At 34.7% G+C, this 15,096-nt stretch overlaps 1 protein-coding gene across 1 annotated transcript in view; it reads left to right on the top strand.

Annotated features, from left to right (window-relative positions):
- The window catches only part of LOC306845986 (protein ABHD8-like), a 12,234-nt gene extending 11,056 nt beyond the window's left edge, over window positions 1-1,178 (top strand). Inside the window, exon 5 of the mRNA XM_079379020.1 lies at window positions 800-1,178. Coding sequence (XP_079235146.1) covers window positions 800-1,024 — 225 coding nt within the window. The 3' untranslated portion in view covers window positions 1,025-1,178. The remainder of the gene's footprint in view (window positions 1-799) is intronic.
- Window positions 1,179-15,096: the final 13,918 nt, after the last annotated feature.

Here is a 15,096-nt window from a genome sequence, read left to right as displayed (position 1 = left end):
TATTAGATAAATACATATATACATTTAAATATTATGTATTTTATAAACCTTATTTGCATAGATACAGCGAGTGCAGATCCTTTATCTGAAAGTGATGTTACTGATCGAGCTACAAATCCATTTTTATTTTTCGTGAATAGAAAACAAGAAAAATCAGCAGCTTAATATTAGTTTTACATTAAATATAATATATATGTAATTTACACACACACATACATATGTAAATGTATATAATGTAGTATTTATGTAATATAAAAATATTTATTGTGTAGTTTGTTTTAATTATATAATTTTAATTATACATTTTAATTATTTAAATATGCATTTTATAAATCTTATTTGCAATTCTATTATATTATACTGCATTTTAAACATTATAAATACATCTTATATGCTAATGTTACTTTACAAAATGTATATTTTATCTCAAAGGAACAAAATGCATGCACATTCAAAAATGTCTGAAATACAGGTGCATAAAAATGCAAAACAAAGTCAGCACACTGTAGCATTATATACATACAAAGTATTTATATAAAATACATTATAAAATATATAATGTATAAAATCCGTTTTTGGAATCTAAGATTAAAATATCATATGCATCAATATAAAATGAATTTATATATATTTAATATATTTTCAATATCCTTCAAATTGAGATTATAACATATAACATGCATTTAAATACATGTTATATTACAATATATTGTTAATAATAATAATATAATAAAATAGTATTTACATAATTTATTTCATATTTATAATAATGTTTATATGTAAATTGTCTTTATTCCAGATCCTGTTGTTTGCGTTCCTGAAAGTGATCGAGGAAGGCAGTCACATGGTGATGATGGAGTGTCCCGAGACGGTCAACACGCTCCTGCACGAGTTCTTCCTCTGGGAACCTGACAATTCCAAAAAGGACACGGTTGCCACGGTAACAGCCGACGAGCCCACGGCCGTCCAGACGCTCGCCGTCAGCACAGGGACGCCCAAGGTCAACAAGCCCCTTAACAAGTAACCTGATGATTGACGTTTTCGGGGTAAACCAATCAGAAGGCTGTTGATGGCAGGCTGTCAAACAGTCACCTTGGCTGAGAGCTGGTTTTTGGTCAGAAGGCCCGAGCGGGTGTCCAGACGGGGTTGAGAAAGATTCACGAGTTCGAAGAGACTCTCTAGCGACGAGGGAAAAGCAGCAGCTGGTTTTAAACTAACGGTGGTGGTTTATGACATCGCAACGCCTTTGTTTCTCTCTGCTACCTTTGGACAATATCTTTTCCTCTTGTGCTGTCTAAACAAAAGGACTGGAGGTCCGTCCAGAGGATGGAAATCAAGTGTGTCCAAGTCCAGACAGGACTGAACTATGAGAAAGAGCAGGAGGATTTGTTGCGGTTACTTTTAAAAACCCAAAAGAGTGTTTAAAGTCAACAAGAAACCCATTTTACTTCCATAATATGACACATTGGCCACAATTACGAAAAACAGCAGTTGCTTTAAAAATACTGAGGACTACTTAAATGTAATTGGAACATAACAGGGTTGTTTTCATGTACACTTTAAAGGGCGTTTGTACAAAATCTGTGTTCATGCTAGTACTAACACGTTTTAATGTCTTCCCTCATAAATCAAATCCTCTGCTTAGAGCTCAAGAGCGATTGAAAACAGATGTATGAGACACTCAATCCTGTTAAAACATCTTTAAAAGATAAGGTACTGTAAACCAACACACATTTTACTTGAAACAATTTGTTCGAGTTAAAAAACAAAACAACAGATGAAGGTTCACATGAAGGATAAAAGCAGGACGAGCGAAAACATTGACCGCCGCAATGGGAAATTTTATGCACTTGTTCGTCTCCTAGCAACTAGAAAGTCGGGCATTAGAACAAATGCTCGGTGAGAGAGAGAGATATAATGATGCTGCTGGCCACAACATGACACGGTGCTGAGGAAAAACAGGATATAAGCTAAAGTATCACAGAGCAGATTGCATACAAATCTGAATTTATGATTGAAATGATAGTGAATATCTAGTCATCAGGTTGATTCAATCACGTGCAATTGTGCTCTGCTGTACGAGGACAGATCGTCTATGCAAAGAATAACAGGGGGCTTCTGCGCGCATCTGGCTGGTTACCATGAGAACAGCTAGTCAAAGGCGAAATGGATCAAGGAGATGATTAACAAACACATCATGAGATTTCTGCAGGCTCCTCACGTTTATGCAAAGAAAACAGTCAAACATCACACATCAGAGCAGATCAATTGGAGAAATTGTCAGGTTTTTATGTAACTTAAAATCCCACTGATTATTTTACAAACTGTTGTTGCTTTTAACTAATAATTAATAAGAGAAAGGCAATTCAAACCTGCCTTCAAAAACAACTTGAGATGCACATTACAGTTCAAAAGACTGGAGTCAGTAATATTTTATTTTTTTTAAAGAAATTAATACTTATATTCAGCAAGGATGCATTAAATTGGTCAAAAATGACAGTAAAGATGTTTATACTGTAAAGATTTCTATTTCAAATAAATACTGTTCTTTTGAAAATTGTTTTATCAGTTTTCACAAAGTATAAATATTGGGCAGCACAACTGTTTTCAACATTGGTAATAATGATTTCTGAAGGATCATGTGACACTGAAGACTGGAGTAATGATGCTGAAAATTCAGCTGCGCATCACAGAAATAAATGACCTTTTACCATATGTGACCCTGGTCCACAAAACCAGTCATAAGTGTCAATTTTTCAACATTGAGATTTATACATCATCTGCAAGCTGAATAAGTAAGCTTTCCATTGATGTATGGTTTGTTATGATCGGACAATATTTAGCCGAGATACAACTATTTGAAAATCTGGAATCTGAGGGTGCAAAAAAATCTAAATATTGAGAAAATCGCCTTTAAAGTTGTTCAAATGAAGTCCTTAGCAATGCATATTACTAATCAAAAATTAAGCTGAGATATATTTACAGTAGGAAATTTACAAAATATCTTCATGGAACATGATCTTTACTTAATGTCTTAATGATTTTTGGCGTAAAAGAAAAATCAATAATTTTGACCCATACAGTGTATTGTTGGCTATTGCTACAAATATTGCGACTTAAGACTGCTTTTGTGCTCCAGGGTCACATATATTTCACAATTTTATTATTTTTACTGTATTTCTGATCAAATAAATGCAGCCTTGGTGACTTTTCAAAAACAAAATCTTACAGGCTCCAACTGTTGAAAGCTAGCATTACTGTAAAATCCATTTCAACAACAACACATTTATGCATTACAACAATAAAATACGCAGACTTTATTCTCACAGTTCAACTAACTGAACACACATCCTTCAGGAAGGAAATTTACACTTTTTTTGGATGTGCTGAGAAGAAATGTAGACCTTGATTTATTTTACACACTTGCTGTGTGAATGATACAAAATTGAAGATATCTAAAGGAAAAACTGTGGACTGAATTGAGAGTGAATGAGTTTGTCTACAGTGATTACAGCTGGATGCCGGTGTTTAACATCAATCCCACTGTTACCAGAGAGAACCTTCTAGCATCTTATTATTACTAAGACTACTTAAGCCCTATGGGTGGCATCTGTGGCCTGCTGCCGTTTAGCACAGACAGTAATCTCATTCTCCAGTTTGTAAAAACAAACAAAAATGCATTTACAGTGATGCACTTGCTGTACAATCCAAGTCTGTGGAAGGTCACTGGATTTTACAGTCAGAATAAGTCTGACACTATTCTCATGTTAACATGTATGATGTTTAAGTCTTGTGAATATGTGAATATACTAGCATTTAACCCAGTGCAGACTTTCACTGAAAGTGCATTACTGTACATGCGTCATTCCTTGTTTTTGCAAAAATGATATGATAAACAATTCCACAGATGTTGCTCATTCAGTTTAAGTTGCACCAAGCCCAGAATAGTTAGTTAAACGTTTCTTGCATCGACAAATTCACTGTAATGAAACGCAGACTGACTTTCACACAATATGAATTTTATTGCAGCCACTCCTGTGAATTAGAAAACAAAAAAACGTAGTGTTTTACTGGCTTCTAAATAAAACAGGATATTTTTCATTCGTGTAAGTGAGCAGTATGTGTGTATCCCGTTTGGATTGATCTGGCCTTATCAAAGGGATGAAAAGGATTTCTCTGACATTTGATTGGAGGAAGGATCACTGACAATTTTAGAGAGTTTGTAGCTACATGGTTTTAATATCATAAAGAAGATACATATATCCCAAAGATTTCATATTTACTAAGCATCACTATTTATGATTGGCTGAGGAAAAATTAATTAATAAAATTCCACAGAGACTCTTTTAGGCCAGTATATAACCACCTAGCAACCATGCAATACACCTTAGCAACCATGTAGCAACATTCTAAAAAACTTAGAACACTCAGAGCAATCGCATAGCAACGCCCCTGGCAACCACCCATGTTGAGTTTACAATGTAACAGTTCCGTAACATTCTAGGTGGATGGATCTGACATTTGAAAGTCCTTGTCTCTAATTCACAGACGGGAGCAATAACACTTTTCTATTCTAATGGCAGTTCTGGCTTTCCTCTGAACAATAAAAATGAAATACAATAAACGAACAATACTGGCCAAAACTGTTAAAAAACTGCCAAAGGGAGTGAAAAGGAGTCAGATGGACTAATATTTCTGGAGCGTGTGAGTGAAATGGCTTTGATGGAGATTAATAAATAACAAATGCTGAATGACACTAAAGACTGATGATGATGATGAACTCTTCTTCCTCTGGCCGTGTACTGATGTCAGTACCCCATTGTGAACATTGTGATTCAGTTTGTGTCAAATGTGTGTGTTGCATATATCTATTGGAAAGTACTGTTCCATGCACTGCCTGAAAATGTGTGCATATAAAATGTGTCATGAAAACTATATAAAAATGTGATTAAAAAAAAAAAAAAAAAGGTTTTTATCAGTTTTTTTCCCCGCTCCAAAACATCAAGAATCACAGATTTTTTTTTCTAGAATTTCTCTCTCTCTCTCTCTCTCTCTAATACATATAATAGTAAAAAATGTTATTATAATATATATAGAATTATAATATAGAAATTATATATATATATATATACACATACAAGGAATTTGTTGTAGTGACAGAAGCTCCACAGTGCAACAGAAAGACAGCAACAGGACAGGACACAGATAATAAAAGAATAACAACAATTAACCAAATAGGCAATGTACAAAACAGCAAAAACACAATATATAATATATAGACAACTATGTATGTACAGGTCAAGTATGTGCAAATTAGAAATTAGTGAGTGTGGTGAATGGATAGTGTATTATAGTTGTGTGTTCCACGTTTATTGTTGAGTGTTCATGAGATGGATTGCCTGAGGGAAGAAACTGTTCCTGTGTCTGGTCGTTCTGGTGCTCAGAGCTCTGTAGCGTCGACCAGATGGTAACAGTTCAAAGAGGGAGTGTTCTGGATGTGAGGGGTCCAGAGTTATTTTACCAGCCCTTTTGCTCACTCTGGATAAGTACAGTTCTTGGAGAGTGGAGAGGGTTGTACCAATGATTCGCTCAGCAGTCCGGGCTACCCTCCGTAGTCTTCTGAGGTCAGACTAGGATCCTCACACATACACACACATACATATATATATATATATATATAATGTACTACATTATTATGTATTACGTTTAAAAATGCAGCTAATAATAGATTTGTAAAAGGCCTTATATTGACACAAACTTAAATAATTTAAGAAAAAAGATGAGGGGATCATCATTCATTCTGATTTTACATTTTGTGAAGACTTGACAGTATCCCTTTAAAATGCTGGACAGTTGCAATCTTACCAAACAACCAATAGAAGGAGCTAAAGATACTAAAACTTTTGTTTCTGAACACTTTGATATAATAATAATAATAATAATAATAATTAAATATTATTGTACCTAGTTGAATGCATTGGTTTGAAGTATATTTCAAAAATTGATTTAAATGATTAAAAAAATCTAAAATGGTTACAATTAGGTTTAGGTAGATGGGAAAAAAAAGAAGGAAAAAGAAAATGCCCTGTCTTGGATAAGTGTTTCGTTATAAACAAATACACACATTTCTGAGCAGTGCTCAGGAAGTCCTGAATCAAAGAAAACGACCAAATATTTACTCTGTGCTGCTTCACAGCCTCCGTCACCATAGAAACCAGCTCAGAAAGCCTTCATAATATCATGTGACTCGTGGGTCACATGACAGTCCCACTCTGCATGTATAGTTTCATAAAGCTTTACTGAGAAGTCAAATTTCTGTGTAGTCTGCCTGTCTGAGGCACAAATTATGATATGGCATATGACATATGGAGCAAGCAATTCATCTTCATACAGTATTTTAGTTGCTCGTGAGCATCTGGTGGTTTAAATGACATGAAATGAGGTTTGAGAGAAAAGCCCTGTGCTCGTAATTCACTAAAGTAAATACATGTTGATTCAAACCTAAAACCAACTTAAAGGAGGAATCATTTTCTCCATGAGGTTGTGGTTTGAATCACCGTAATTAGTTGCATGATTTGACGAGACATGTTTATAACATCTGGTTATTTTGAAAATACTTCTTACAATTAAAAATACCTAATTACAACTCTCCCATTGAGAATCCATGTCAAGTTCATACAAACCGCCAGAACCAATGGAAAAAGAAGAACAGTGAAAGGCAAATATACTTTGGTGTCATTTTTTAACTTAAAATATATTAAACAATCAGTTCAAAATTATGCTATGGAAATATAAGTTCAGGGGTTTTGGGCAGTTAATTAACATTTATTCATTTTAATGGCACTGTGAATGAAATTAATAAATAAAACAATGTTAAAATAATAGTTACAATTACCAACATAAATATAGCAATATATATAGTATATATAGATATAAATGAATAAAACAATGGTAAAAGTAATCAATATATTATGTGTCTGTGTGTGTGTGTGTGTGTGTGTGTGTGTGCGTGCGTGCATATACACACAATACTATACACACACACACACACACACATATATATAGTGTATGTATACACACACACACACACACACACACACACACATAATATATTATTTTTACCTTTACATATATATAGTGTGTGTACTAATATATATATATATATATATATATATACTGTATATATAATATGTGCATACTCTATATATAATATTTTTCATTTATTAATACATTTATTATTAAATAAATAGAGCAGGTAGAGAAAATAAATAGCGTATCTATATATATATATATATATATATATATATATATATATATATAAACAAATTATATATTTTTACATTTTTACTATATTTTTATTACATCTATTATAAATTACATACAGCAAACAGGAATCAAGCATCAACTAGTGTATATTAATATAAATAATATAATTAATTTGAAAAATAATTAATAATAATGTTTTTTTACAAATAATAAATAAAATAAATAAAAGTTGTAGTCTTAATTCTGGAATTACAGTATGTCAAAAAAAATGAGCGACTGTTCAAATTTCAATGGATAACAGATTTAATAGTCAGCTGTAAATAAGACCATTCATAAAAATTCTATACAGTAAATAGAAATACATTTTCAAATTGTTTTTCAAAAAAACAATACATAACTTTCTGAGAGTTATTGTAGTAATAACAGATGTCATTTTAAAATAGATGGGCAGAGTTTCTATTTCATTTCTGAGTAGCACACAACTATGATGTATTTTAATTTATTATCTTCCGATAAATGACTGACAGGAGTCACAGGACACAGCCCAGAACATTAATATATTAATACGGGTGCTGATCACATAGAGACGTCTTACCCTCTGACACTGGGATGAACTGTATTTCATCTGTAAACTCAATCCAGCTCTGTGAGCGGTCATGATGCATCACTGTGATTCTGCACATTAGATCCAGCAATGAAACGCATCATAACACCTGGGCAACGGTTTGGTGTGGGGAAGAACAGTCCCATCAGACTATATGACTGATTTCACCCATAGTAAAATCTGCTAAGTCTTCTGCAAACACACACACACACACACACATCTGGATGCGACTCCACAGGCGTTCCTTCATATCTGTCGCTGAATGGCTTGTGTCCACTGCAGCTTTGTTTTATTCAGCTGGCGGGTGATAAAAAGAAAAATCAGATCTGTTTTTATTTATTTATTTAATTTTTTTATTTGAAGACAGAAACCCATAAAAACTTTCAGGCATGTTTTTTTCCCCAAATTAAAATCAAATCTATTGTAGAATTCTCATCAATTAACTCCTAGAAACAAATGGGTAACTGGGATTCATTTGTGCACACTAAACCAATTTTACCTCTCTAAAAAATAAAGAGAAAGGGAAAATAGGGAACAAATTATTTTAAAAACTACTTCTGTTGTTAAAAGTGAACGTAAACCACACCGTAAAATTATTTTTTGAAGTTGTAAATAAAGATTATTGGAGAGCGTTTTACTAGAAAACTCTATTTCAGTCTTTCTACTGAAAAATCTCATTTAATTCAGTGTCACTTGCAGTTTTTATTTGTGAAATTTACCAGCAGTTGGTTGCGAAAATAGCTTCTACACCATATCTTTAGTACACAAAATTATAGTGAATAATTTAAATTCTATTCATTTTGACGACCTCTGTTCTACTGCTTTAAAATACATATCTTAAAAATACATCAACTTTTTTTTTTTTTTACTGAATTATGGGATTATGTTTCCGACAACTAACTTAAATTTAAAAATAAATAAAAGCAATTGGTTCGCACATCCAGTTTTCCCATGCCGTAACCAAAGCCTCGTTTCTGGTGTCGCTCTCAGCCTCACCTTCACACCAACAGGTTCAACTCAACACAAACACACCCGAGACAGACACCTTCAACAGGTCAGGACACATGTCAAACATCTGAGGTCCCCCGTTACAATAACAAAACTCAAAGCTCTCGCATTTCAGCAGGAAACAGCCAGGAAAGGAGCCAGAGCGGAGGGAGTCGATTCCAAATGTCTGATTGTATACGAAGCAAATAAACAACAGTCAGAATCTGGTTCTGGAATGAAAACCACAACTCTAATGCACATACTTGGTTTCAGATCATTGGTTCTTTTCAGGACAACTATCACCGTTGATCAAAGCTGAACATCAGTCAGGGAGGTCTGTGGCCACTTTAAGACTCATCTTCATGAGAACGAACATCTTGATTCATACTCAGAGGGCAAATACAATAATACTTCGCTTTTCCAATCCATTGCAACAATAAAATTGCGGTGCACAAAATAGAGCGTGACCGAAGCGACAGTCGACAATCGTCAATAGAGTTCTGAAGCACAAACCCAGGATGAAACAAGACGACAAAGTTGACTCGAAAGAAAACAAGTATATGAAAAGCAGAAAAAGACAAAAACGCAATGTCTTTTATGAGTGAATAAACTATTTACTCACAGGAAAATTACATCATACCCTTCACTAGAAATTATCATGAGCAGTGATGTCAAAGACAGCATACAAGGAAAAATATAGTTCATTTCATACAGTGAGATTTTCTCAATTTGTTTACAAAGATGAATTATTGAATTTTCATCAAACGTACACTGCTCCTTTTGAATATGGCTGATGTAGTAAGATGCCACCCGCCTGTTTAAAAGGAATAATTCACTCAAAAATGCACTCAGGCCATCCAAGATGTAAATGGATTTTGTTTCTTCATGAGAACAGATTTGGGGAAATGTAGCATTCCATCACTTGCTCACCAATGGATCCTCAGCAGTGAATGGGTGCCGTCAGAATGAAAGAGTATATATATATGAAGAGTTCATTTGCAAAAACCAATAACTCCATTTTATTTATTTTTTTCAGAAATCAATTTTTTTTTTATTGTGCATTCCAAGTAATATCAATCAAACTGCAGTTGGTTTGTTTTGATTAAGTAATAATAACTTGAACAAATACAGGTAATTTACTAAATTAAAGTTGATTGAAAGTATGTTTTTTTTTTTACATATTAAAAATTGTTTTATAGCAAAAGCAGATAACTCCAACAGTGTTTTTTTTCCAAAAGCAGATAACTCCACATTTCATGTTTTAGAGTTTAAAAAACACTTGTTTAATCTTTGTAATCTCCTCAGATGACAATGAAGATGCCTGACAGCTTTCCCTCAGCATTGTAACGCGCTGCTTTTGCAAGGATCCATGAGATTTTATTTTCCTTTTTCGCCCTGAAGATATCACAGGTTCATCAATTCGTCTAAATTATCCATCCTCGATCACTTTTAGTCAGCTTCGACGAAACTCACGTCTTTTAGCACGTCTTTTCAAATTGAAAGTAGCCTTGGCACCTGACCTGAATACAGCCACTGATTCAATAGAATGGACTTATCGGCTTCTGTTCAAAAACAACAAGGACTTGTCGGCTTCTGCAGTAAAACATGAACTCGCAATGTCTTGAAAGTGAACAATACAGGCTTTAAACGTGTTTAGGGTTCAGATCGTACTATATGTGGAGAATAATGTACGGCAATCAACTCATTTATTTTAAAGTGGCGTTTATCGTTTTTTTTGCAAATTAACTCTTCATATAGCCTGTATATATATATATATATATCACATATCACAATAATCCACAAGTAATCCACACCACTCCAGTCCATCTTGTGAAACCAAAAGCTTCATGTTTGTAAGAAACAAATCCATCAAGATGGTTTTTTTTTTACTTTCAAACTGTTGCTTCTGGCTGAAATACGAGTCCTCTTTGCTGTCTGAATCAGGTGGGAAATCTGCACAGACCAACAAACACACAGCCTTTGGTTTCACAAGATGTTAACTGATGGACTGGAGTGTTGTGGACTATTGTGATGCTTTTATCAGCTGTTTGGACTCTCATTCTGACGGCACCCATTCACTGCAGTGGGTCCATTTGTGAGCAAGTGATGGAATGATACATTTCTCCAAATCTGATGAAGAAACAAATGCAACTACATCTGAAATAGCCTGAGGGTGAGAACATTTTTGGCAAATTTTCGTTTTTGGGTAAACTATTATTTTAATGTTTTATAGTTGCAGTTTAGAGTTAACTAGTCCATGCTAACCTCGATGCCCACTCACACAGCTTGTGTAATCAATGTGTTTTAATAGCAGCACGTTTGCTCCTGATCTCACCCGCATTACCTGATAAAGCTCTAATGAGAAGTTTGCGAGCTAATTAAAGCCTCTATAACAGATTAAGCCTGGCCTGCCGTGCAGATTTAGAGAGCACTAACTTTGCCTCATCCGAGTTACCTAATTTTCCTTGCTCAGACCGGCTGATGAAATCGGTGTAAACTGTCAGAGATACTCCAGCTACACGACACAGCTGACAGATAATTTCCCGGTAATAGACGTTTCCAAGCCAAACCAGCTAAAGGCCTTCAAAGGAAAAGAAAACAGACATTTATCAGCTGCCTGATTCCTGATCCTTAGCATGTCATGTAAATGCACATAAACGTCTTATCTTCTTATGTTCTTCTTCTGTGTTCTTACATATAAATAATCTTGGCTCAGTGTGTTTTTTCTTTTGAAATTAATACTTTTATTCACCAAGGATGCATTAAAGACATCATAAACGTTCTATGAATCAAATAATCTTGTACTACAGTTTCCACAAAAAAAAAAAAAATGTACATACCAAAACAGTTTTGAACATAATCCAAAATGTTTCTTTAGCAGCAAATCAGCATATTAGAATGATTTCTGAAGAATCATGCGACACTGAAAATTCAGCTTTGATTGCAGAAATAAATCACATTTTACAACAGAAAACTGTTATTTTAGATCAATATTTTAGACTGTATTTTTGATCAAATATATGCAACCTTGTTTAAGTATTTAGCAACACTATAAAGTATAAATGTCACTGCATTAGATAAAATATTAAGTGTCATTTATTGTAAGGATTTTTCTTCAACAAAACATTTAATTAAAACTAAAACAGTAGACGTAGTGTTGAAAATAAACAGTAATTTTTTTGTGGTTAGTGGATGATGTTGATAGTAAATGTGATTCTTTACACTTGTGTGAACATGAGAAGAACTGACTACATACATCCACTAAAACACCAGCTGATACAAACACACTGAGACCTCAAAAAACAAAGAAAAGTGAAGTTAATGTGGCTTACGTGTCCAAATACTGTAGTTAATTCTGTAGTTTGTGAAGTAAACAGAAACATAATAATGATGTAATCTCTGGACTGGTTGTCATTAGCTGAGGATTTCCTGCTATCATTACATCAGAAAGTCTGTCATCTCAACATCATGTGACTCTGCTGGAAGCCTTTCTCGGGGTTCCAGTGAAGAGCACTTCATACCATACCATCTCACCATAGCGGCTTAGTGAGAAGACCGGCTGCCGTTCAGATAAAGGCTTAGACGAACAGCTTTGTTTGACTCAAAAGCACAAGAGCTTTTGATAGCTTCCACAGAATTGTGAAAGTGTTTGAAGTTACACATTATAACGTTGGGTGTGCATTTATCTGAAAAGAGAAGGCGAAACAAAACATTTGTTGTAGTCAGGTACATAATGTTCCACTCTTTTTCCTCAAGACTAACAAGGATTCAATAAAATTAAAGATAAATGCATCAAAGATGAAAAGGGTTTTCAAGCATCAAAACAATAAAAGTTTAATACAGTGCAAAGTATAAATGTAGTTTTTTTCTGTACAATAGAATGTGCGCTGCATAATTGCGGTCATTTTTCAGAGCAAAAATAATGACTAACATTACATTTACATTTATGCATTTAGCAGACGCTTTTATCCAAAGCGACTTACATTGCATTCAAGTTACAGTTTTTACATTTTATCAGCTCTTATAAAATGCTCAGCTCAGCTCAGCAGCTAACATATATTTGTTTAAAAAACGTGACACTAAAGCACACTAAAATGTGATTTTAATGTAGCAATAGTTGTACTAAAATGTACTAAAAATCTTGTCAGGCACATTCAGAAGAGGAATAATTGTCATTAAAATACTTAATATTTAAGGATCCCCACTGCAGCCTCAAAAAAGGAATTGTTGTTTTGAATCTTTACCAATATTAGCCACTATCCATTATTACGTTTTTAATCATTTAAAATATAATACAAATTTAGTATGATCACTTTCTTTTACATATTTTAATGCGTACAGGTCAGAATAAGTGTTTTCATATTTACATAAATATATGCTACGCTAAATGACAATGTAACATTATTACACCCATATTTTTAACATTTTATTTTCCCAAGTTTTTTAGTAGACACTTTTCTTGCACATAATATGCTTTATTTAAATAAAATCACTTTTGTAAATTTAAATTAAAGCAGACACCAAAATGGGACTCCTCGTCTTCGACCCAAAACTGAAACAATTGTTTGTAAGTAAGTGAAGTGAAGTGACATACTGTCAAGTATGGTGACCCATACTCGGAATTCGTGCTCTGCATTTAACCCATCCAACGTGCACACACACACAGCAGTGAACACACACACACACAGCAGTGAACACACCCCCAGAGCAGTGGGCAGCCATTTATGCTGCGGCGCCCGGGGAGCAGTTGGGGGTTCGGTGCCTTGCTCAAGGGCACCTCAGTCGTGGTATTGAGGGTGGAGAGAGCGCTGGACATTCACTCCCCCCACCTACAATCCCTGCCGGCCCGAGACTCGAACCCGCAACCTTTGGATTACGAGTCCGACTCTCTAACCATTAGGCCACAACTTCCCCACAAACAATACAAGCAAACATTTGCTTACAATGTTTTATTAAATCACAGTGATTCATTACTAAACAATGGACACATTTCTGTAGGTCAAAACCTAGGCCAAACCAAGGTCTGTAGTTTAACACAAGCTCAAGATATTTTGACGTTTTATTCTACAACTAAAAATACTTTAGTAAAACCCTCTTGCGGCATTTTTTAAGGCTTCAACATTTATGAATGGCATTCGGCTTATGAACAAAATGTGTAAGAATCCAAAACTTTTGATGGTCACAGATTTTCTGCCAAAATCCAATGGAAAGTCCTATGGATGACACTAAACTTCCAGGTTGGCCTACAAAAACGTCATCCCCGCAGCGCTATATAAGTGGGTGGTAATGCGTTTCCTGACGCTAACGTCATTTTGGTCAAAAACAGCTAAACCGATTAGCTTAAACATTCATGCTTTGTTTACATCCACGAATCACCAAAAAGTTCATGTTCACAAGTGACTCCTGTATTCCATAAACACACAGAATGATCATTTACTCACTCGCACATTTAAATGCAGTTGTTGCTCCCAAAATATTCCAGTGTGTACGTTGCTATTGTGATTCAGCATACAACCGTCACAAATAAATGGCATGTTATGACACCTAAATACGCTGGCAAATATCTAGTATTTTGTAAATCACAGACATCAGCACGCTGACATTTCCAGTTAAAGGTGAGGCGTGTTATTTTTAACACAATGGAGTCACTAAAAACAATTACAACTAAAGACTAAAGCCTATTTTCAAAGGCAGCTATTTCTTGAAGTCTTTGCAACCGATGGTCGGGCAGACAGATAAGATAATGCAGCTTTGTCCATTTTTTGAGTCACACTGTTCCAATAGAAATTGGAAAGAATAAAACCTAAGATCAGAAGTTAAATAAACTACCATTGCATCCTCTTAAATCTCTCAGCAAAGACATGCTTCACTGTTTAGCACTTTCTCCAAGACACACAGGTGCTGAATCACGCAGTGGGAATGTTACGAGAGTCAGATAACTCCAGACTTTGGACAGGTTGCAGAGCGAACGTGTGCCATGCTGCCGTAAGGTCAGACATTTATTTTTGTGAAGGTCCTCCATCTGCTTTGCATTAGCGGACTCAAACACTTTCTATGCTGAGAGCCGATGTGTTTCAGCGAGTCCACTAACGGATCACTGCAGAAGCTCATGTTCACCCTTCCTGGCAGACGGCGTCATTGGTTACCGGCCATGAGTTTCAAGGTATTTCGCTTGGAAAGGACTTGATGCTTTTAATGTAAATGGCACACATTTCACCGTTTTTCACAACTGTAAACTA

Source organism: Barbus barbus, assembly GCF_936440315.1.
Source record: "Barbus barbus genome assembly, chromosome: 26".
NCBI classification, from domain to species: domain Eukaryota; kingdom Metazoa; phylum Chordata; class Actinopteri; order Cypriniformes; family Cyprinidae; genus Barbus; species Barbus barbus.
Note: the sequence above shows the minus strand (reverse complement) of the source record. Positions and strands in the feature narration are given on the sequence as shown.